The sequence below is a fragment of the Ranitomeya imitator genome, chromosome 8, assembly GCF_032444005.1.
Source record: "Ranitomeya imitator isolate aRanImi1 chromosome 8, aRanImi1.pri, whole genome shotgun sequence".
Lineage (NCBI taxonomy): Eukaryota > Metazoa > Chordata > Amphibia > Anura > Dendrobatidae > Ranitomeya > Ranitomeya imitator.
Genome location: NC_091289.1, coordinates 161,037,158 through 161,059,294, shown reverse-complemented (window position 1 = coordinate 161,059,294; position 22,137 = coordinate 161,037,158). Strand labels below are relative to the sequence as shown.

At 44.1% G+C, this 22,137-nt stretch overlaps 1 protein-coding gene across 2 annotated transcripts in view; it reads right to left on the bottom strand.

The window, feature by feature from the left end:
• SOAT1 (sterol O-acyltransferase 1) overlaps positions 1 to 21,142 on the bottom strand; it is a 33,060-nt gene extending 11,918 nt beyond the window's left edge. The window contains exons 1-7 of one of the 2 annotated variants that reach the window (XM_069737698.1): positions 21,015 to 21,142; positions 15,633 to 15,774; positions 6,245 to 6,303; positions 3,772 to 3,920; positions 2,569 to 2,628; positions 1,605 to 1,712; positions 46 to 328 (exon numbers count right to left, since the gene is read on the bottom strand). In XM_069737698.1, coding sequence (XP_069593799.1) covers positions 46 to 328; positions 1,605 to 1,712; positions 2,569 to 2,628; positions 3,772 to 3,920; positions 6,245 to 6,303; positions 15,633 to 15,759 — 786 coding nt within the window. In that variant the 5' untranslated portion in view covers positions 15,760 to 15,774; positions 21,015 to 21,142. The remainder of the gene's footprint in view (positions 1 to 45; positions 329 to 1,604; positions 1,713 to 2,568; positions 2,629 to 3,771; positions 3,921 to 6,244; positions 6,304 to 15,632; positions 15,775 to 21,014) is intronic. The other variant, XM_069737697.1, reaches the window with a different exon arrangement.
• Between the last annotated feature and the right edge of the window lie 995 nt (positions 21,143 to 22,137).

The following is a 22,137-nucleotide window of genomic DNA, read 5'->3' as shown; positions in this document are numbered from 1 at the left end:
AAAAGTAACCTCAGAGATAAAGTCCTGAAGACCAGACTAGCTTACCTGCTCCAGAATGACAATGAACCTGGAAGCTGGGGGTAAATTATGTTGTAGAACTATGTATGCGGGACAGAAACCAAGGCCAAGCATCTGAAAAGCCAAGTAAAGCGACCCGTAGAACAGAGACCGGATGGTGCGGTGCGATGACGTCTTGTATCCCTGGGCCCACATGTTTAAGAGGACATAGGGGACGATCAGGGTGCTCAAGAACATGCATATCCAGGTGGAGAACACAATGTGGAACTTGCCAAAAGCATAAAACAGAAGATCAAACTCCAAAACAAGTCTGCAAGACAAAGAGCACATAAATCAGCCGGAAAGAACAATAGCGAACAGCAAGTCATCTTATTTACTTCCAAATTTCAAGTGATTTATAACAGCATTGCCTCAACAGTCAGTATATGGATCCCAGAATACACATAGAAGAACCGATTTCTTCAGTACAGAGGAGTGGATCTGACCAGATTTGTATACAAATAAAGTGGATTTTACAGGGAAATACTATTCACAGGAAATGTATGGTCCACAAATTGAATGGGCCTTATGTTATGGGGTCTGAAGAGCCCAGAGCCTAATAAACGCTTGAAGTATAGAAAGATACACAACTGGTCTCACCACTCACGGTCCCTTTTTGGTCCCATTCTTACTGCTGCCGTGCACTTAAGCCCTGAGCATTTTCTTGCCAGGCCTGTGATGTCCCTGCACATGCCTAGTCGCATCCAGAAGTCTAGGCCTAGTGTGCATGCCATAAGGTCACATCGCACGTATTAATGTGACGACAATGGGGCGACTTTACGAAGTGAATGCGCAGAGACATCCTAGGCCTAGGTAGTCGTGGCCGAAAGTGCTGACCTAGAGTGAACGTCGTGACTTCAGGACATACATCGTGACCTTACAACATCCTTTTATGGCCGAAGTCCCGGCCTAGCATGAAGAAGTGCTGAAAACTGCACACGGGACAGTAGACAGCAGTCAGAGAGATGAGCAGTAAAGTATCAGCGTGTTTTTGGCTACCATTTTGCATGGATTAATTACAAAACAATGTATATAATAATATATTCACATTTTGGAAAAAACATAATTTTTGAACAAATAGAGTAGAATTAAATTCCACTAGAACAATTTGGCCTTAAGGAAAAGAAGTAAAAATAAGTATTATGCAGTCTGGAGTCAAAGAATATCCAACTATTAAATGAGAAGGCCAACCGTTTCATAACCTTTTCATAACATTTCCATTTTTTTTTTTAATAATAATAATTCCAAATGTACGGAACCATGAGGGTGTATAGATGAGGGAAGAGTAACCCATCACTGCCGTGTATGGGGACAGCATGGCCGCCCATTACACCTTAGCTGATAAGTCGCGATCTGAGAGCTGACTAGAAATAAATGAGCAGGGAAAAGGAAAGAAGAAGGAAAAAAAAAAAAAAAAAAACACACCAACACATGAAGTTAGTTTGAAAAACAGTACAGCAAAGAATTTCAATGTTTCCATTCAAATGGTGAAATGATGCAAGAAACCTCAAGTTCCCCCTTGAGATTGCGGCAAATACCCAACTCACCTGTTCTTGTCGATGCAATCCACAACGACTGTACTGAGGATGAAGAGGATGAGGAGAGCGATAAACATGTGATAGATGGTGCGGAAGTGATTGACTTCAAACAGTTCACTGTAATAAAACAAGAAGGTCTTTACCTTGTGTTCCCAGGACATACAGATGGCAGAAGATGAATGAGGCTTTCTGCCATTTATACGCTCAAATGCTGTCAGACGGGGAGAACACACAAAGTAGTATCGCTAATAGACGCCGTAATACAAATTCTGCTGACGCTAAGGACAACGAGCTCCCAGGGTCCAGAGTAAAATCATACTATGAAGAGGCCGACAGCCATACAACTCACTAGCATACTTGTGTCCAATATAAGATATTGTTAAGTTTGGAGAAAGACGCTGCTTACCCAAGCACCATCATTCTGTGCAGCTTCTTTCTACAAACTTCGTAAGTGCGTTTTTCTGCATGGTTAGTTGTAGCCCCCCTAGCTTATACTCCGCATACATGATTCGTGGAGCCCACTGTATACTTTCTGTAGATATCAGCGCTGGTCTCGGCAGCTCCACCTCCGGCTTCTGTTAGGAAACGGTCCTATGTTGTCACTGGTATGACAGGCGCTCGTCAGTTGGCTTATTTTAGTAGCTAAGCCAGCCCCCCTGTCTCTATCTGAAGCAGACGTGGTAAAGGAGGAAGGCTTAGTTCTTGACATTAACCAGCCTCCTTCACGCACCGCCCTCGTTATGTGCCGACAAGAAACACCAGCCTGAAATGGAGCATCCAGGACCTGTGCATACAAGGTGGCCGGCGTGTGACCACAGCAGCTGTTCTATGGTTATCGTGGCTCCACGGCCAAGTGGTGATGGCAGAATTATGGCACATGCCCGCTACAGTCACTGATTTGCTTTTAAAAAGAATTTGGTAAAAATTGGATACACCTTTAACAAGAATGAAACCAAAAAGTGTCCTTACTTACTCTAGTAAAGAACGTCTTGATACAAACACCTTCCCGTGGTCCGGGGGTGGTTTCAATGTCCTGTACATAAAAGTGAAGAATTAGACATTGATGATGATCATTGACGAGGGGACAATAAATCAGCCAGATAGGACCACCGGGTGCGCCACAAATTCAACAGTGCACAACCTCTATATAAATGAGAGCTTTACTTATTGTGAAAGGATATTCAAAAAGGGAAGCAAATTAATAATTACATAAGTCGTTCTCAGCGTGAAGAGACTGTTTGCTTTGCTTCTGTAACGGACAAGTTTTTTCAAGCTGAACTCCCCCCCCGCCCCCCCCCCCATTTCATCACTGAACGTCACAAGGTTATACAGTATTCTTGTATTTTTCTGAACGGACCCGGAGTTACGACAGGCATTACAGTCCAGGGCAGCAGTGAAACTCTACTGGTTGTTATTGGAAACAGTCAACAAGCTGGGCCGACAAATGGACAGCTAGCGGCTTGGCCGAGTGCCAATAATACAGTAGGAGTAAGGTATCCACTCATCGGATCGCTGTGCGGGAACTTTAAAAGAGTTTTAGCCCCTACTTTAAAAGTCTGCACAAAAGTAAACTTAAAATTTACCCAGGGTAAGAAATACAAAACCAGCAACTCTCCTCTGCATCAATACCGATTGGGAGCTGCAGCCAATCAGTAGCCATTGATCAGCTGCAGTCATCACATTTTTTCAGAACAAGAAAAAAAAAAAAGCTTGTGAAGGCTGCAGTCAATCAGTGGCAGAGGAATGGCTGCACCAATCACATGAAACGCCCTACCAGATGCTGATGCCAGGAAACGCGGTATCGAGAATTGGCGCTGGTTCGATAGTTGCAGATTTATGTCTGGATCTTTGGGGTGGAAAATCCACATTTTAAAAAAAGTAGCATCATGGATGAGACTTTATTAAATATCATGCATGCACTGCAAAGAGAATCAGCAGTGGACAATGACCAATCTGGACGATTTGACATCTGCAGCATTTTAATTTATGAAATGTTCACCAAAAAGCGAACTCTGTGGTGAAGTCACTGCATGAATGCAAGAATTGCTGCAGATTTTGCCCCTGTAAACAGTTTAAAAAAGAATCTGTAGCAGATTATGCCCTTTCCATCAATCTCTACCATAGAGAAAATTGGCCTACTCAATCCCAAAATATCTGTAGCCATGGGAGACATTACCTCACTTTGTGGCCGTCTTTTTCAGAATTTGCAGGGTAACAGTTGCCGGAAGCAGAAGAGGCTTCTAGAGAGGTGGATTCTTCTATAAAGTTGTTCACAAACTCATTAAAGTGAATGTCCACTTCCTTCATCAATTCACTCTTTAAGACCTGGAGGCAACAAGAATGGACCAGAATGTGATGGATACAAAAACATGGCAGATACCGTATATACTCGAGTATAAGCCGAGAATTTCAGCCCATTTTTTTTAGGCTGAATTGCCCCTCTCGGCTTATACTCGAGTCATACCCACGGGTCGGAAAGGGGAGGTGGAGCGGCAGCTGTCTAAGCAATGAATATGGACCCCACTCCACTCCCATAGGGGTGAAGTCGCATATTCATTACTGTAATGAGCGGTACCATGTGACCGCTCAATACAGGAAGAAGCTGCCAGCGCCGGGGAGGCAGGGACACCGCACCAGGAGCAGGTGAGTATAAGCAGTGCGTGATATTCACCTGCTCCCCCCATTCCACCGTCGCCGGCCGCCGCTGCGTCTTCTGCATTCTCTGCACTGACGCTCAGGTCAGAGGGCACGGTGACACTATTAGTGCGCGCCGCTCTCCTGCCTGAGCAGTCAGTGCAGTAGACGGGGAACGAAGCGGCGGCGGAACGGGGAGCAGGTGAGTATAGCAAGTGCCGGCGGCCGGAGCGACGAGAGGCGAGTATGTGATGTTTTATTTTATTTTTTTTTTATTTTCAAATCGCAGCAACAGCATATGGTGCAAATGACTGTATGGAGCATCTTATGGGGCCATAATCAGCATTTATGGAGCATTACATGGGGCAAATGTCTGTATGGAGCATCTTATGGGGCCATAATCAGCATTTATGGAGCATTACATGGGGCAAATGTCTGTATGGAGCATCTTATGGGGCCATAATCAGCATTTATGGAGCATTACATGGGGCAAATGTCTGTATGGAGCATCTTATGGGGCCACAATCAGCATTTATGGAGCATTACATGGGGCAAATGTCTGTATGGAGCATCTAATGGGGCCATAATCAGCATTTGTGCAGCATTATATGGGGTGCATTGTATATGGAGCATCTTATGGGACCATCATGAACTTTATGGAGCATTATATGGGGCTCCTGATTCAATATGGATATTCAAAAACACTTAACCTACTGATGTCTCAATTAATCTTTTATTGGTATCTATTTTTATTTTTGACATTTACCGGTAGCCGCTGCATTTTCCACCCTAGGCTTATACTCGAGTCATTAAGTTTTCCCAGCTTTTTGTGGCTAAATTAGGAGGGGGGGGGGGGGTCGTCTTATATACTCTAGTATATACAGTAACTATTACAAACGTGACTTTAACCATTATCTGAACGTTAAAAAGTAACAAATCCTCCTAATAGTAGTAATTTGTCATCATTCCAGTTAACAGATGGATGCCAGTGGCTTCCCAACCCCAGCTTATCCCCAGTCCATTTGCCTTTAGCTCCAGTACTCATTTGATGTACAGGGCTGTGTCACTTATTAGGCTCTCTGCCCTCACAATACGCTGCTCCTAGACTAAATAACAAAAACCTGCCGAAAGTTTCCCTGTAGCTGCCATCTTCCATCTCAGTAATGAAAATGTGGCTTCATGGGAGCACAGATTATAATGAAAGTGAAATAGTACTCAGGGAGAAAGAAGCAGATTTCACTGATAATCTGTATTACAAAGTTTCTTATAGTCACCATACTATTGATTCAGGAAATAGAAATCAAATCATCAGTTTCTCTACAAAAGTAAGGTAAGCGGGGCATGTTTGATCTAATGATCTTCATTAATCCAAGCTGCCCACACACAGCGAATGGTTTAGGGGTCTGTCTCCCTAAGTAAGATAGAAGGGAAACGCATCCTCCCAATTATTGAGTTCTGTGCAAATATATTATTGGACAAAAGCCATTATTTCTACAGAACGGCACTATAGGGAGGACACGTCACTTCTATTTTTGTGACAGAGCAGACGCTGTGTGTGCACATGGGTGAATGAGGATCTTGACATTGTTTTTTTGCTGTCAGTTGGATAAAAATGTGAATAAGTTCAAAAGTGTCACTTACTGGGAAAGAAACCTAGGAAATTTTAGCAAAGTCCTGTGACTGTGCGCAATGCAGCTTTGATTAATGTGAATGCAGCTTTGGTTGTTTGGTTTCAGCTGTTGACATCAATAACAGCAAGAGTGCGGATCGCGAGTTGGGACCCCGGAGGACTACTACAGGGGGCGCTGTACGACCTACAGATGCTACCAATATGGAGTATTCAGACCCGTCAACACTAAGTGGCCCTGACCATGGATCTCAACAATAATATCATTGAACTTGTTTTCAAGATGAACGAGAGTCACTATAAAAACACCCCTGCTTCCATTAGAAAACATTATCAGCTGTTCTCGGGTCAGTGACTACATGGGTGCAGCCATGGGACTGCGTTTTACCTCTGCTTTCCTCTTCAATTCCATTTTTCTGTTGATCACATGCTCCAAGTCCATAAAACCTGTCAGTAAGAAGGCACAAGTCAGGTCACAGTAAGAAGGCACAAGTCAGGTCACAGTAAGAAGGCACAAGTCAGGTCACTGTGCTCTGAACATAGGCAAACAGCAATGTAAGCAGCGGAGTAAACAGGTACGTGGCTAGATCACAGCAAAAAGAAGAAGGATGACATGGTCCAGTGGATGGAGAAAGTCAAAAGTTCAGTTTATGAGCTTGAGTTATTGTCAGCTTGTACGTGTGTGCGTGTGATAGATATAGATATATATTTACTTCTTTAAATTTTTTTTTTTTTTTTTTTTTTTTTTTAAATCACACACACACACACAATTTCCATTTTTTATCTTACTTTACTATATGACCCGTCCATCGGCCCTGACAGTCAACTGTGGCCACATCACAGGAGCCGTGGTAACTACATCTTCCCTGATTGCATCTATGGGCTTTTTTGAATAACCGGCCTGGGATGTCGTCATTGTTGTGGTGTCACTGGTATTTGACGCCGTGCCCAACTGGCCAATCAAAAAGAGAGCCATGGATGCAGTCAGGTAAGCAACAGTTCTCATGGCTTCCATCCAGCAGCCAGATTACTGATGAGGCCGATGGACTGGATGAATCATTTCGCACCAGCCATTTTTTTTTCAAAGTGTACTTTATGAAGTTTCCGTTTGTTTCCGCTGATGATGCTAGCCTTCCCCTGTAGCGCTGCGTGTAAAGTTTCTGGATTTGTTTTGAGACTTTGAAAAATTACTAGGGATGGATCTGCAGTACCCCGTTGTGGCCACTAGGTAGTTGACGGAAATTTGATGTTCCGCAACTGAACGTTCAGTAGCCGCCGTTAACAGCTGATCGACATGGGTGCCGGCTGTCACACCCCCACTGATCTGGTATTAATAACCTATTTTTAGGATAGGCCATCAACAATGAAGTACCCCTTTAATCAGGTCACAAGTCCAAGTACTTGTGATCTACCACGGACGTGCAGGATGCTGTGCTCTGTACCCTTCACAATTCAGCACGGAAATCTGACAACTGTGTCTCTAATAAAATAACATTCTACCATACATAATATATCTCATGTCTCTAGTGTCACCCAGGCTTGTATTCATAGTGAGCCAAGAACGGCCTCGTCATTGGCACAAAATGTACAGATTTCATCTCAAGGTTGAATCATGAAGCTTCTGGTACACGAGACAAACCGTGACATTCACAGAAGGACATGGATTTACTCATCACAAGAAAAACATTGTCAGAGTGCCTGCATGGAAAGTGCAGAGGATGGAGGTAGCATTTAAAAAAAAAAAAAAAAACACCTTATTGAATCTGGTACAACCCCAAATATTTCACTCTCGGTGACTCGGATCGAGGCTGTAACCACGCACCCAGCGAAAAAAAAAAAGGAACTGAAGCTTTGTATTTTGTGCAAATTGTGCCATGTCAGCAAGAAGCCCAAACAGTGACTTCGGAAGTTACTAAGTGTTATTTACTGTAAAAATCATCAAGATAGAAAATAAAGTAACAGTTGTGTGTAACTGAAGGAAACAAACTGTAGAACTCAGTGTGAAAGAAAATGGGGGTTAAAGTCTGAAAAAAGGATGTAATAGAGAACATACGAAAAATACATAAGGTAAGGAGTGATCCATGGCCACAGGGGCCTTCATTGAACAGAGCTGCACTGTATAACACCATTCATTAAATGTGTAGCAGCCACTGCTGGGTACAGCAGAACAACTCCCATTTACTTGAATAGCAGCTGATCAATGGAGGTGCAGGTTAGACCTCAAGATCTTGTGACCAGACAAATAAATCTCTAATATTTAAATAGTTAGGAGTTTAGAACCAAATTAAAACTAGTGCCATGTATTGCAAAAAAAAAAAAAAAATTGTGCAACTTCGAGCTGCAAAGCATTTTACACCAGAATTCTGACGGAAACCCATCGGGGAATTGGGCACCAAGAGTCCAAACATTATAAATTGGTGGAATTTTTTTTCAACACTAATAGTCTTAAATGGGTATTTTTTGTATGTTGAAGTGATTTATTGTAAAGCGATTGAATATTAGGATGTGCAAATTCTTTGTGATCTGTGAGTGTTTGACTTCTATGCAAACTGTCTTTCAGAAAGAAAGAGGACTTGGACTCTAGTGCAACCTATTGGAAGTAGCAATCCTAAAAGTCAATATTGACCAGCATGATTTGGAACAAAAGCCATATCAGAATCTCAGAAGGTCAGGCATGTCACTCTTCATAAAGAGAAACGTTACCCCTTAAGGTACCGTTACACTAAAAGACTTACCAACTATCACGACCAGCGATACGACCTGGCCGTGATCGTTGGTAAGTCGTTGTGTGGTCGCTGGGGAGCTGTCACACAGACAGCTCTCTCCAGCGACCAACGATCAGGGGAACGACTTCGGCATCGTTGAAACTGTCTTCAACGATGCCGAAGTCCCCAGGTAACCAGGGTAAACATCGGGTTACAAAACGCAGGGCCGCGCTTAGTAACCCGATATATATCCTGGTTACCATTGTAAAAAATAAAATAAAATAAAAAACACTACATACTCACATTCCGATGTCTGTCACGTCCCCCGCCGTCACCTTCCCGCACTGACTGTCAGCGCCGGCCGTAAAGTAAAGCAGAGCACAGCGGTGATGTCACCGCTGTGCTCTGCTTTACGGCCGGCGCTGACAGTGCAGGGAAGCTGACTATAAACATCAGCCCCTAGCGGTCATGAACTCAACAACCATACAAGAGCCAAGAATTTGGGAACGGCGCCGGCACAGGAAGTGATTATAAGCCTTATTTTATGGAGGCCAAACATTTTGATCAAGAAGGGGCTGTCCACAAGCTTTAACGAAAACATGGGTGGCAAATTAGAGCATAGCCAAGGAGTGAAGTGCCTGCTCTGCTTTACTTGAGAATAAAACTTTAAGAATATCTCAAAAATGCTCCAATTATTCTCCAAGCAAGGTATGAATGTAATAAGCATTAGGCCACGTCCACATGATGGTCAGTTTTTTACCTCAGTATGTGTAAGCCAAAACCAGGAGTGGATGAAAAATACAGAAGTGGTGACGAGTTTCTGTTATACTTTTCCTCTGATTGCAAGTCAAAAACCAGGAGTGGAACAAATACTGAGGTAAAAAACTCAAATACTGAATGTGTGAATGTGGCCTTAAACGATTTTAATAAAGGAATTAACATAAAACCAATTAAAAGCACTGAACGGTGTGCAGAAGTCCCACAGAGAGTAACAGGAGGCATGCCTGACCATCAAACTAGAGGTAAGCGTCCTCCATTCTGCTGATCGGAGGGAGTGTCAGTAAGCAGACCCTAAAGGAGTTTCCTGAAACACCTTATTACGAGTCAGGTATTCGTAAAAGATTGTTATAGATTAATTTTTTGGTGGTGATCCTATAAGGACTGATCAATAAGAACCTGGATGTATTGTCTGCACAGTAAATGCCGGCAGAGATAATTGTACAGGAGTGTAATAACTCTGGAGGAGACAGAACAGAAGACAGAACAGCTCTACCAAATTCCAACCTGCTGCTCCTTCCTACAGCTCGCTCACCACAAATCAGCACATTCCTAGGGTTTACTACGGTTCAGACTGAGATGTATCACTTATCTGTAAGTCACCGTGGAGTCAGTCGTTATGATGTAACGCTTACTAAGATCATGACTGAGCGTCCGGATGACAAGAAGAAAATGTGTCAACGTCACATGGCAGCATAAGAAGCAGAACGCCGACACCCTATAATTACAGGTGGAATCACGATATGGAGAACTATTATCCATTCATCAGAACAAGCGTCCTCTGTATTACACCATTTCTGAAACAGTCTTCCCTGACTTCACTTAATACAGGACCAGTCTGTTCATTTTGTATTATCAAGGAACAGGCTTCCCCAGACAGAGCCAGATCCAACAGCCCCTCCCCCCCAGACAGAGCCAGATCGCCAACAGCCACCTCCCTAGACAGAGCCAGATCCAACGCCCCCCCCCCCCCAGACAGAGCCAGATCCAACGCCCCCCCCCAGAGAGAGCCAGATCCAACGCCCCCCCCCCCCAGAGAGAGCCAGATCCAACGCCCCCCCCCCCAGAGAGAGCCAGATCCAACGCCCCCCCCCCAGACAGAGCCAGATCCAACGCCCCCCCAGACAGAGCCAGATCCAACGCCCCCCCCCCAGACAGAGCCAGATCCAACGCCCCCCCCCCAGAGAGAGCCAGATCCAACGCCCCCCCCCCAGACAGAGCCAGATCCAACGCCCCCCCCCAGAGAGAGCCAGATCCCACGCCCCCCCCCCCCGGACAGAGCCAGATCCCACGCCCCCCCCCCCCGGACAGAGCCAGATCCAACGCCCCCCCCGGACAGAGCCAGATCCAACGCCCCCCCCCCAGACAGAGCCAGATCCAACGCCCCCCCCCAGACAGAGCCAGATCCCACGCCCCCCCCCCCCGGACAGAGCCAGATCCAACGCCCCCCCCCGGACAGAGCCAGATCCAACGCCCCCCCCCCCAGACAGAGCCAGATCCAACGCCCCCCCCCCCCAGACAGAGCCAGATCCAACGCCTCATGTACAGACATTTCGGTTGGTTCATTGATAATCCATTAAAGAGAACTTGCTGCCGGCCATGAATAATCCTGGAGCATCTGCTCCCATCACTCTGTGCCACTTTTCTCTATTATTCAACCTGAATGTTTATAAAAATAGACAACTGGGTGTTACCACTCATCAGAGGCGTGTCCCTACAGAGTGATTCTGTTAGTACTGATTGGACAGCACCTGACTTTGCAAAGACACGCCCCCAAAACGGAACACCCAGTTGTCAATATGTTCACAAACTTCCATGAGGAATAACAGAGCAATGGTACAATGTTGTATGAAAATTTACTCTGGGACTGAAATTTCATAAAAATATATCATAAGAATTCACTAAAATAGATATGACAGCTTCTCAGCGGTTTTCAATTTCCTCTCTGTTCATTCTTGTTAGACCAGACAAGAGGCAGCTGCTGATCGCACAAGTCAGGTAGACAGAGGGATGATAAAGTTGCCGATAATGAGAACAGGCCAATAAATATCACATGTCTAAAGCCAACTTTACTAGTAAAGGTACCTTCACAATGAACAACGATATCGCTAGCGATCCGTGACGTTGCAGCGTCCTGGATAGCGATATCGTTGTGTTTGACAAGCAGCAGCGATCTGGATCCTGCTGTGACATCGTTGGTCGGAGTAGAAAGGCCAGAACTTTATTTCGTCGCTGGATCTCCCGCAGACATCGCTGAATCGGCGTGTGTGATGCCGATCCAGCGATGTGTTCACTTGTAACCAGGGTAAACATCGGGTTACTAAGCGCAGGGCCGCGCTTAGTAACCCGATATTTACCCTGGTTACCAGAGTAAATGTAAAAAAAAAAAAAAAAAAAAAGCAGAACGCCGGGGGACGCGACAGACACCGGAATGTAAGTATGTAGTGTTTTTTTTTGTTTGTTTTTTTTACATTTACACTGGTAACCAGGGTAACATTGGGTTACTAAGCGCGGCCCTGCACTTAGTAACCCGATATTTACCCTGGTTACCCGGGGACTTCGGCATCGTTGGTCGCTGGAGAGCTGTCTATGTGACAGCTCTCCAGCGACCACACAGCGACGCTGCAGCGATCGGCATCGTTGTCTAGATCGCTGCAGCGTCGCTAAATGTGATGGTACCTTAACTCCACTCCAGGGCGGCTATCTCTCTACAATGGGTTTACCTTTATTGTACTTACAGATAAAGGGATAAGGAAAACTAAGTGTGGTAAAAGTGGTGTTAAAAAAAAAATTATATATTAGGATTAGTGAAGGGCGAACCCTGGATGTTCAGGTCCAGTCAATCAGTTAAAAAAAGTTCTGTTCGGATACCAGAATAGTAACTGAACCGCATTCACAAGAATGGAGGCCCGAACATCCATTGTTTGCCTTGCTGTCATGTGCATTTTCTCACGGTGATCTCACTGAGGTCACCGCAGTTCATTGGCCCGGCTGGGAACACAGCCTCAGTGACCAGCGGTAACCTTCACGACGTCACTGCTATTCACTAAGGCTGCACTTGCAGCAGCTCATTCTCCCGTGGTTTTCAGATTGGGCGGCTGAAGACCATTTATTGCAGACATTAATTACGGTACTGAACAAAACTTCAGACAGGTGAAGGATTTTTTTTTTTCCCCCACAGACATCATGGTTTCAATGGAATGGGCGTAAGGGGAGTATAACAAGATTCGTTATTTTTAAATAAATTACCGTACTTTCTTCTGGGAGCGTGTTTCTTCGCCATGACTATAGGATTAGTAATGGAAAGAAGTCCTATAGACACCTCTCCATTACTAACCTGTGGGCATGATGTCACCTGACTATGCAAAAGGTGGCATCAACCCCACTTGCAACCATCACAGGGCAAGTGGGAAGCGCTAGGCAGAGCGCCAGAATTGGAGAATCTAATAGAGGAGCCTTTTCTGGGGCGGCTGCGAGCTGCTATTTTTAGGCTGGAAGGGTCCAATAACCATGGTCCCTTACTACCCTGGAAATACCAGCCCCCAACTGTCTGCTTTAGCTTGACTGGTTGTCAAAATTGTGTACATCTATACTGTGCCTGCTGCATGGCCAGATGAGATCCTACTTTTGGCATTTAACAGTAAACGCCATTTGAACACTGGAATCTATTGTCTGCAGTCGCTGATTAATTCCCATTGTTTGATTCACCTTGGTTCTTATTGCAAATCCAGATTAATGCTTTTCATTCACAAATTAAGTCATGTCACTAAAGTTTAAAGGGGTGGTCTGAAGGCAGTGTTATTTTCATTCTAAATCCCTATTTAATGCCATAATCTAAACTATTTTTTAATATACTTGCATTAAGCATTGGCTTATTTCTTAACTACACTATTCTGCTATTCTCCTTTCTTTCTGATGACACTTTGTTTGATACACAAGAAAAGCGCCAATAGGGGACAGAAGTTGCGGTCACTGCCACAGCCTCTACTCCTCTCCCTGAAACAAAGCGTCATCATGCTCTGTGTGATGTGCACAGTGATAGCACGCTCTGTAGCCGGCTCAGATCAGCAACAGAGTAGTGTCAGAATAACCAGAGAACACAGATTAGTGCCCCCCACAAGCGACGCCACTGGTCTCTGCCCGCCAGGTATTCTGACACTGCGCTCTGTTGCTGGCTCTTTTGTGCAGATCTGAGTCAACAACAGAGCATGAGCTGTCATTGTGCACATCCCATAGTGACACAGCAGGGACTAGCACAGTCCCTGAAAGGAGTGTCACTGATGATGCTTCGTTTCAGGGTGGGGGCAGACTATAAAAAGATGGGGTTTTACCATAATAAACATGATTCTATCTAGGACAGCCTGGTGGGTATGTCTTTGTCTCTTGATCAAAAACCCGGGTATAAAGTATGCTGATCTACCTGATGAATGCCAGATGGCCTCCCACATTGCTCAGTGGGAAACAAAAACCACACACACACCTCCAGGCTATGGTTTCCTATCTCTAGTGTCTATATGAGCTTTACATGGACCAGCTCTCATTTTAAAAGCAAATCATACACTCCTAAACAGAATAATTGTGCCCTTAAGGCAAAATTCAGGATAATACGTGGCTCCAGCAGCTGCATTTTCTAATGACCCGGCACTTCAGAAACTATAAGCCGAGAGGAACAAAACTTACAGCTGAACCAAAATTTAAAAAAAAATAAATAAAAAATATCCACCACATACAAAATGTTATCACGGTCACAACATGTAGCGGGACGTTTGTACAATTTGTTCAGTTTCGTTATATCAGGATACATTTTGCAATCATTTTGGAAATCACAGATCCCTTGCTGACCCCATGATTAAGCTTCTACGGTAGATTGCATCTGCTGAGTACATGGCCGTGTTAATAAGTAATGGACTGGTCACAACATCGTGTGTCAGGTTGCTAGAATCAGCAGAACGCAGTCACTGCTTCATTCTAATATACTGACCGCTTTTTCTGGCTGTGTTTGTGTGGCTTTATGAGGGAGAGCAGTATAATTGTATTTATTTTATTTTTTTTAAACAGAGGAATACATCAATGAAGATATTTAAATAGTTAAACCCTTAGAACAGGGAATTTGTGAAGCCAATGGAGATGCATACATTAGAGCACTCCATTAATTGTGCTTCCTCGGCTAACGCCAACGTATTCTGCAGCGCTTGATAAAACATTGTGAGCCCCAATGGGGACAGTGGTGATAACCTAAATATACTTATCAATATGTTTGCAGAGTGGGGAAAAATAGCAAAGAACTTGGAGGAAACCCATGGGGAGAACATACAAACCCCTTACAGAAGTTACCTGCCATTTGGTACCTAAAATATCACCGGGAGAGAGTCACAGAATCCAAAAAGCTCTGGTATTTACAAGGGGCGTCACTTTATTATGCAAATATCCATTAAAGGGAACACTGGCAAGGTGCTTGTCTTCCAATAAAAATTATATCCTTCTCTTAGAGATCCGATGAGCCAGTTATGAGAAATCCAGCTCAGAAACCATATGCAAACCAGGCTGGGGTGCACAGGGGGTGTCATGGCAATCCACAAACATGGAGAGTCCCACATTTTTTTTTATTTTTTATTTGCACATTGCTTCTACGTTAGATTTCTTATGAACGGCCCCCTGGATCTATTCACAGGGGCCCGTTTACTCTCGGTAGGAAACTTAGCAAGCCAATCTCTACGGACATCGCCTCTTTAATGCGGAGTTTACCAGCCACAATAAATGAAGCCCACGCAAACATGGAGAGAACATACAAATCCTTGCAGATGTTGTCCTTGGTGGGATTTGAACCCAGGACCCCAGCGCTGCAAGGCTGCTGTGCTGACCACATTTTTATGCCTGCTAATAAACCATAGCACCAGCTGAGTTAGCATTTAGCTCAGGCCGATTTTCAGGATCAAACATGTCGACAAATATTGTCTATGATGAAAGAAAGGATAGAAAGTCCAGTGGATACAAGGTTCTCCTTCCTAACACTCAGAAACCAGCCTGTGTAGGGTAAAAACAGATTGTGATTTTCCTTTTCAGCTTTATGAACATTATTCTACTTTTAGTAGTTTTTTTTTTGTCACAAAAGGATTCAATGGGCCACGTACATTAGGTAACAACATGGCACAAGTTGCACGTAATTTTTCTACAAATTACATAAAGTTCAACTAACATTTTGTGTCGTCTGATGCATCTACCCCCTTTTCTACCAGCATCTCCCCTCCGCCCACCTAACTACAAAACACACGACGTTGGGCCAGACTTCCTTACCGTTAGTCATGCTTCTTAATGGCCGGTCTCCGTCCGATCTTCTTATCACATCCTCTTTTTCTGGGGTTACCAGAGGCTTGGAGATTAAGCGACGGCTCCGCAAAACGCGATGGTCTTCCTCTGACATTGTAAGATCTCTGACCTGAAAAAAAATTAAAACAAATGTGGCATATAAAAATAATTCAGACAACAAAAAAAAAAAAAAAAACACCATAAATAAAAACCTCATTAACGCCCTAGGACAGAACAAAGTAGTGGACCGGGGAGCAGTGAGGATACAGACAGCGAGGTAGAAGTTTGGTCACATGTTCTGTACAGGATGCAATTATGTGTCAGACTGAGCAAACACTGAGCTAAATACAGGACTCTGGCAGCCGGTGGCGGTCGGGAGCTGGTAAGCAAACCGCAAACACTTTTTTTTTTTTTTAATGCTGGAAAACTTCCACAATAAGCAGATTACATCTACCGTAGTATTAGAAACCTAAGAGGATTAACAAAAAATAAAAAAGTTACTTAATAGCCAATACAGACCTTTAAAGAATTCCTAACGATCAGACCTGTCAACACCAATACCAGCAGTGCCCAATACTATGGTTTTATATTATATATCCTCGCTGGGTGTGTATTATACTAGGAGGAAATGGAGAGTTCACACACGTGACACCGTGCACCAGATAATGGAGACATAACCTCATCCGCCGGATCATTAGTGCGTTTACGTCTTTATCTGGATGGAGGTCGTATCTCAATCACTGACTGATAGGTGACAGGCTGCACAGGTACCTAGGGTCTGACCTACAGAAAGGGAGAAGAATCTGATGAGGACATTATGGGGCTGATAACGGCCCAGTAAAATGGGTTCAGACCGAGGACCATTGAATCATAAACGACCAGTGGATAAGAGGTGGTGTGACTGGGAAGGGATGAAAGGAGCTAAAGTAGGACCAGTCAGCGAGTACAAAGCTGAATGTAGAAGCTAACAAGACTATGTGCGGAGGAAACTAAAGTTTTCAGCATGTAAAGATTTAATTTTCTGCAGATTTTACCAGTGCAAATTCACACATACAATCTGCAACATTTCCAATCTGTATTGAGTCACCATTAAAGGGGTTGTCCAGGGTCAGTGACTGCAGACTTGTGAATGCTCACAGCAGAGAGTGCACGCTGCTTGCATACATCCAGGTGGCGTCAGCGGCCCCCTAGCCTGCACGGGCCAGATCTCAGCACTCCAACATCCGGGGATGTAGTGGCGATGGCGTGCGTGCCCACAGAGAGGGCTCAGAGTGCCATCCCCGACACTCGTGCCATAGGTTCACCACCACCGACTCACAGTATAGACATATCAGTAATGGCTGTATAAATGGGCACGATTGTACTAAATTATAGAAACGGTTAAAAACGTCTTCACATCAAGGTAAGAGAATATAAGAATCAGGTGATGGGGTTTAGATTAGAAGACGCACAATAAATTTACACATTATGAAATCCTGCCCTATCGTGGTGGATAGTTATATGCATTTGCGTTTTCACTTCGAGAAGTCGCTCTGTGAACGTCGATCACTTTTCACATGGACTGTAGGGAATTTGTAAATTAATAGATGGATAGTCCTGGACAAGGGTAACCCACCGCAACGCCTAGCCGTTCTCGCCATGGACATTAGGGAACTCCTATACAACACTTTATATATTTTTTTTTGTACTTTTTACAAAAAAAATATACAAACGACAGGATAAGCCTGAACCCAGGAGGGACAGTATGGAAATAAACTCATTCTTTTGTACAGAGGGATGCGCTGATCTTCATGCTCTGCCGCATGTTGTGTGGGGGGGAAGAAGAAGTGGAGACAATGTATCAGACGCTTCCAGCATGGCCGGGATTTACCTACAGGTAAAAACCCATGTATGCTCTTGGGAGAAGACCACAGCACAGTGATGGCAGCTACATGTCACGTCGGAAGCAATGTGTGGACACAACTGGGAGAGAACACCAATCTGACTTTAGGCTACAGAGGAAACGGCACATGTCCTGTGAAGGGCAAAGCTACGTTACAGTGCATTCATGATTATCAAGCAATCAAAACAGGCTGCCCGTCACCCGAGGAACGAGCAAAAAACACTCAATCGTTGGGTGAAATTATCTTTTGGATTGCACAAAAGATCACTTTTCTCGGTAGCGCATCGTCCAATGTAAACAGAATATGTGCTGACGAGAATAACAGCAGCCTACGGGCACTGAACGAGCTACTACAGATCACTCAGTGCAGATCCAAAGCCTGGTCGTCCATTGTAAAATGTCATATAATATAACATAATATTATATATCTCGCATTTTTGCATCCTTTTAATTCAAATTTAAAGCTGCGTTCTACAGCACCAGCAAAAGCTATGAGACTCCAGAACTCTCCTGCACACATTTTTTGAACTGGAAAACTTTTTGGAAACTGCAGCATGTCAATTCTTTGGCCATGTTCACACAGTGCGTTTTTTACTGCGGAACCGCAGCGTTTTTGCCGCTGCGGTTCCGCAGCTGTTTTCCATGCAGGGTACAGTACAATGTACCCTATGGAAAACAGGAACCGCTGTGCACATGATCCTGAATTTAAAAAAAAAAAGCCGCGCTGAATAGCTGCGGGAAAAAAGAAGGAGCATGTCACTTCTTTTTTCGGAGCCGCAGCGGTTCTGCACCCATAGACCTCCATTGTGAGGTCAAACCCGCAGAAAAACTCGCAGATCAAAAATATATCTGCGGGTTTTATTGCGGTTTGTGGTGCCGAACCGCTGCAGCAGGAAGTGCGGGGAAGCGGGCGGAAGTGCGTGGGCGGAGTGTGGCTGCCCCAATCCCACCCCCCCATGCTCCGATGCCCCCCCCCCCCCCCCGTGCTCAAAACCCCCCGTGCTCAAAACCCCCCCTTATACTTACCCGGCCTCCCGGTGTCCGTCCGGCCGTCTTCTCCCTGGGCGCCGCCATCTTGCAAAATGGCGGGCGCATGCGCAGTGCACCCGCCGAATCTGCCGGCCGGCAGATTCGTTCCAAAGTGCATTTTGATCACTGAGATATAACCTATCTCAGTGATCAAAATAAAAAAATAGTAAATGACACCCCCCCCTTTGTCACCCCCATAGGTAGGGACAATAAAAAAATTAAGAATTTTTTTTTTTTTTTTCCACTAAGGTTAGAATAGGGTTAGGGGTAGGGTTAGGGTTAGGGGTAGAGTTAGGGGTAGGGTATTTTCAGCCATTTTAACCCTAAAAAACTTCCTAGAAAACACACAGACTCTGCATAGAAAACTGCATAAAAAAAAAGGATAAAAAAAACGCATCAAAAAACGCACCAAAAAAGCACAAAAAAAGGACCAAAAAAAAAGGACCTGCGTTTTCTGCCAAGAGCTGCGGTTTCAGTCCTGAAAAAAAAAGGATGGAAATCAGGAACGTGTGAACATACCCTTTCAGTGTTTTTTTTTCACCCATAGAATGCAATAAGTGCAAAAAATGCAGGTGTCAGGTTTTGATGCGTTTTTGGTGTAAAAAAAAAAAAAAAAAAAAAAAGGAAGTAGCATCATTTTTTTCTTTTTGAGGTGGGAGGGGGTCTAAATTTTATCAGCATGCACAAGAGACAAAAATACAGTAAAACCTGCTTTGTTGCAAGTAGCTTCTTTACTGCCAAGAGAGCAGGTTTTGACTGCAGAAAAAAATGCAGTGTGTGAACATAGCCTTACATTCCATATAATCCAGGCTGCGGAGAATCTTGTTTTAATAAAAAAAAATATATATAATAATACAAAACTTTATTTCCGTCTTTGTGTTTTAGTTCTCATTTACAAGCATAAGGAAAGAAAAAAAAAAAAAAGCAAACATAAAAAGAAGTATCCATTTCTCTGGAGCATCCAGCCTTTGTAGGTCATATACGGTCTATTAACCCATCACTGGCAGGGGAGACTTCTTAGATACCAAATGGACAATAGACTCAGTTATTTTGCATTGAAAAATTTACATCTGCTGTAGAGATACATGCCATATATGTTACCTAATATGTATAATATAGATTGGAAAATGTAAAGCCCGACATAGAAACCTACACTGCATGCGATATTTTTTGCTCTTTTGGGTATGTGCAGACATCTTAGAGCAGATCATCCAAAATAATCAACACTGCTTCCAATTCATTTCGTTGGAAGTCCTGCTATACTCACCCTCCGCCGCCCTGGGACCGGAAGCTGCTGCTTGCAATAGAGCGGTCCCGGGAGTGTCCAGAGGAGCGGGAAAGGCGGCGGAGGGTGAGTATAGCAGGTTTTTTGTTTTTTTTATTATTTTTAACATGACATCACAATAGTTGGAGGACACACAGGGTTAATAGCAGCGGTAACGGAGTGCGTTACACCGCGGGCCGTTACCGCTGCCATTAACCCTGTGTGAGCGGTGAGCGGAGGGGATTACGGAGCGGGCGCCGGGCAGTGAGTGCAGGGGAGTAAGGGAGGGAGTAATCGGACTGTGCCCGTCGCTGATTGGTCGCGGCAGCCATGACAGGCAGCTGCCGAGACCAATCAGCGAATGAATAACCATGACAGAAGGACAGACAGACGGAAGTGACCCTTAGAGACAATTATATATACAGAATATATATATATATATATATATATATATATATATATATATATATATATATATATATATATATATATATTTTATTATACACACACACTTGTCGCTTCTTTGAAGTGACTCCTGAGTGAAACCTTTCCTACCCAAGGATCTTCACCAAAACGTTGCTGCACCACCGTTTTTGTAGACACGTTTTCAGACCGAACTCTTTTTCAAAATGAGCTATAGATGTTTGTTTGTTCCTTAAAGGGCTCAGCCCAAACCTTAATACGAGTCAACAGAAAATGTACCTTAACTTTTCCAAGAGTGTGGAAGGACCGTATGGAGTTAAGGGGAAGGAAACATTTATTTTAAGACTAGAGATTGTGAAACATAAGTTATATTTGGGATCTATGACAATAGTCCGGCAGATGAACCTTAAGCCCTATGTCCCATTAATCCACGACTTTTGGATCTGTGATGAACGGACCATGTGGCGCGTACAATTAATATTCCAGAGTCTCTGTTGACCTAATGATCGATGGCGAACAACAAAAACCCAATGATTAGAAACACCACAGCTCGTCTGCTCACACCTCCGCCCCTGATAAACCAAAACCCTAACTATGATCCCATCCCAGCACCCATTATGTGCTGACTGCAGCCTGTATACAGGGGAGCACAATGGCTGCTGGAGTCACACACATCCCCCATTCATTCATTCATTCTCATGATGTAATATGACAAGCCAGTGGCTGCTCACAGAGGACAATAGCTGCACACACGTGTTATTTAGAGGGATACCTGTTTCCTCCGCGCAGTAATATCCGGACAGCAGCGGGGATTGAGGACTGTGCAGCTCTGACGCCGGGTGCCCGCTCCACAGCGGCTGAGACAAGCTCTGCCCTCACTTCTGGTCCATCTCTTCCTGCTCCTCAGTATAAAGCATCGCTGGTGACTCACAGTGACGCTCTGTACACGAGGTACCCGCTCTATGGTAAAACGAGATGCGTTGCAGGTTCGTCTGCTCACTGCGCAGGCGCAATGCTCTGTCCCTCAGGTGTGCGCAGGCGCAGTGTCCTTGTTAGCTCTATCGTGTGTAGTGTGTGCTTATATCGCAATAATATGACACATACTGACGACATTGCGTAAGGCTGCCGTCACACTAGCAGTATTTGGTCAGTATTTTACATCAGTATTTGTAAGCCAAAACCAGGAGTGGGTGATAAATGCAGAGGTGGTGACGTGTGTCTATTATACTTTTCCTCTGATTGTTCCACTCCTGGTTTTGGCTACAAATACTGAGGTAAAATACTGACCAAATACTGCTAGTGTGACGGCATTGCCTAAAGCTTCCTTCAGTCATTTATGAGCAGCGTTAATTTGAAGCAGTTGAAAACAAGTCTATAACGTTTTTGTGTGTATACACGAGGCAGCGTTTTCTAGTGAAAAATCTTTTTGGAGAGTTTTTTTTGTGGCGTTTTTGCTGAAACGTCTGGCGACTGTTCCACCCACTTTGTTGGCGCTGGTTGCAAAAAATGACGCGACACAAGGCCAAAAGTAGCAAAATCTTAGTGCAGCTTCGAGTTGCATCAACATTTTTCGAGTCTGCAAAGGTTTTTATGCCCAAATTCTGATTTAAAAAACTTTGATGAATCGGGTCCATTGTCAAGTAAGACTGAAAACGAATGAGGAGTGAAAAAGAACTGCAGTAAATATGTCCCAAAAGTCACAATGAATTTGGTGCAAAAGTAAAGATGCCTAAAAAACATAGGCCCCGACTCTTCATTTGCGTTTTTTTAAGTCACCTTTTTTTCATCTTGTGGTATTGACCATTTTTGCACCAAATTCTTCAAAATGGTGTATACCGTTCATAAGCTTAGCGCAAAATAAAAAAAAAAACCTTTTATATTTTTGGCTTTAACCT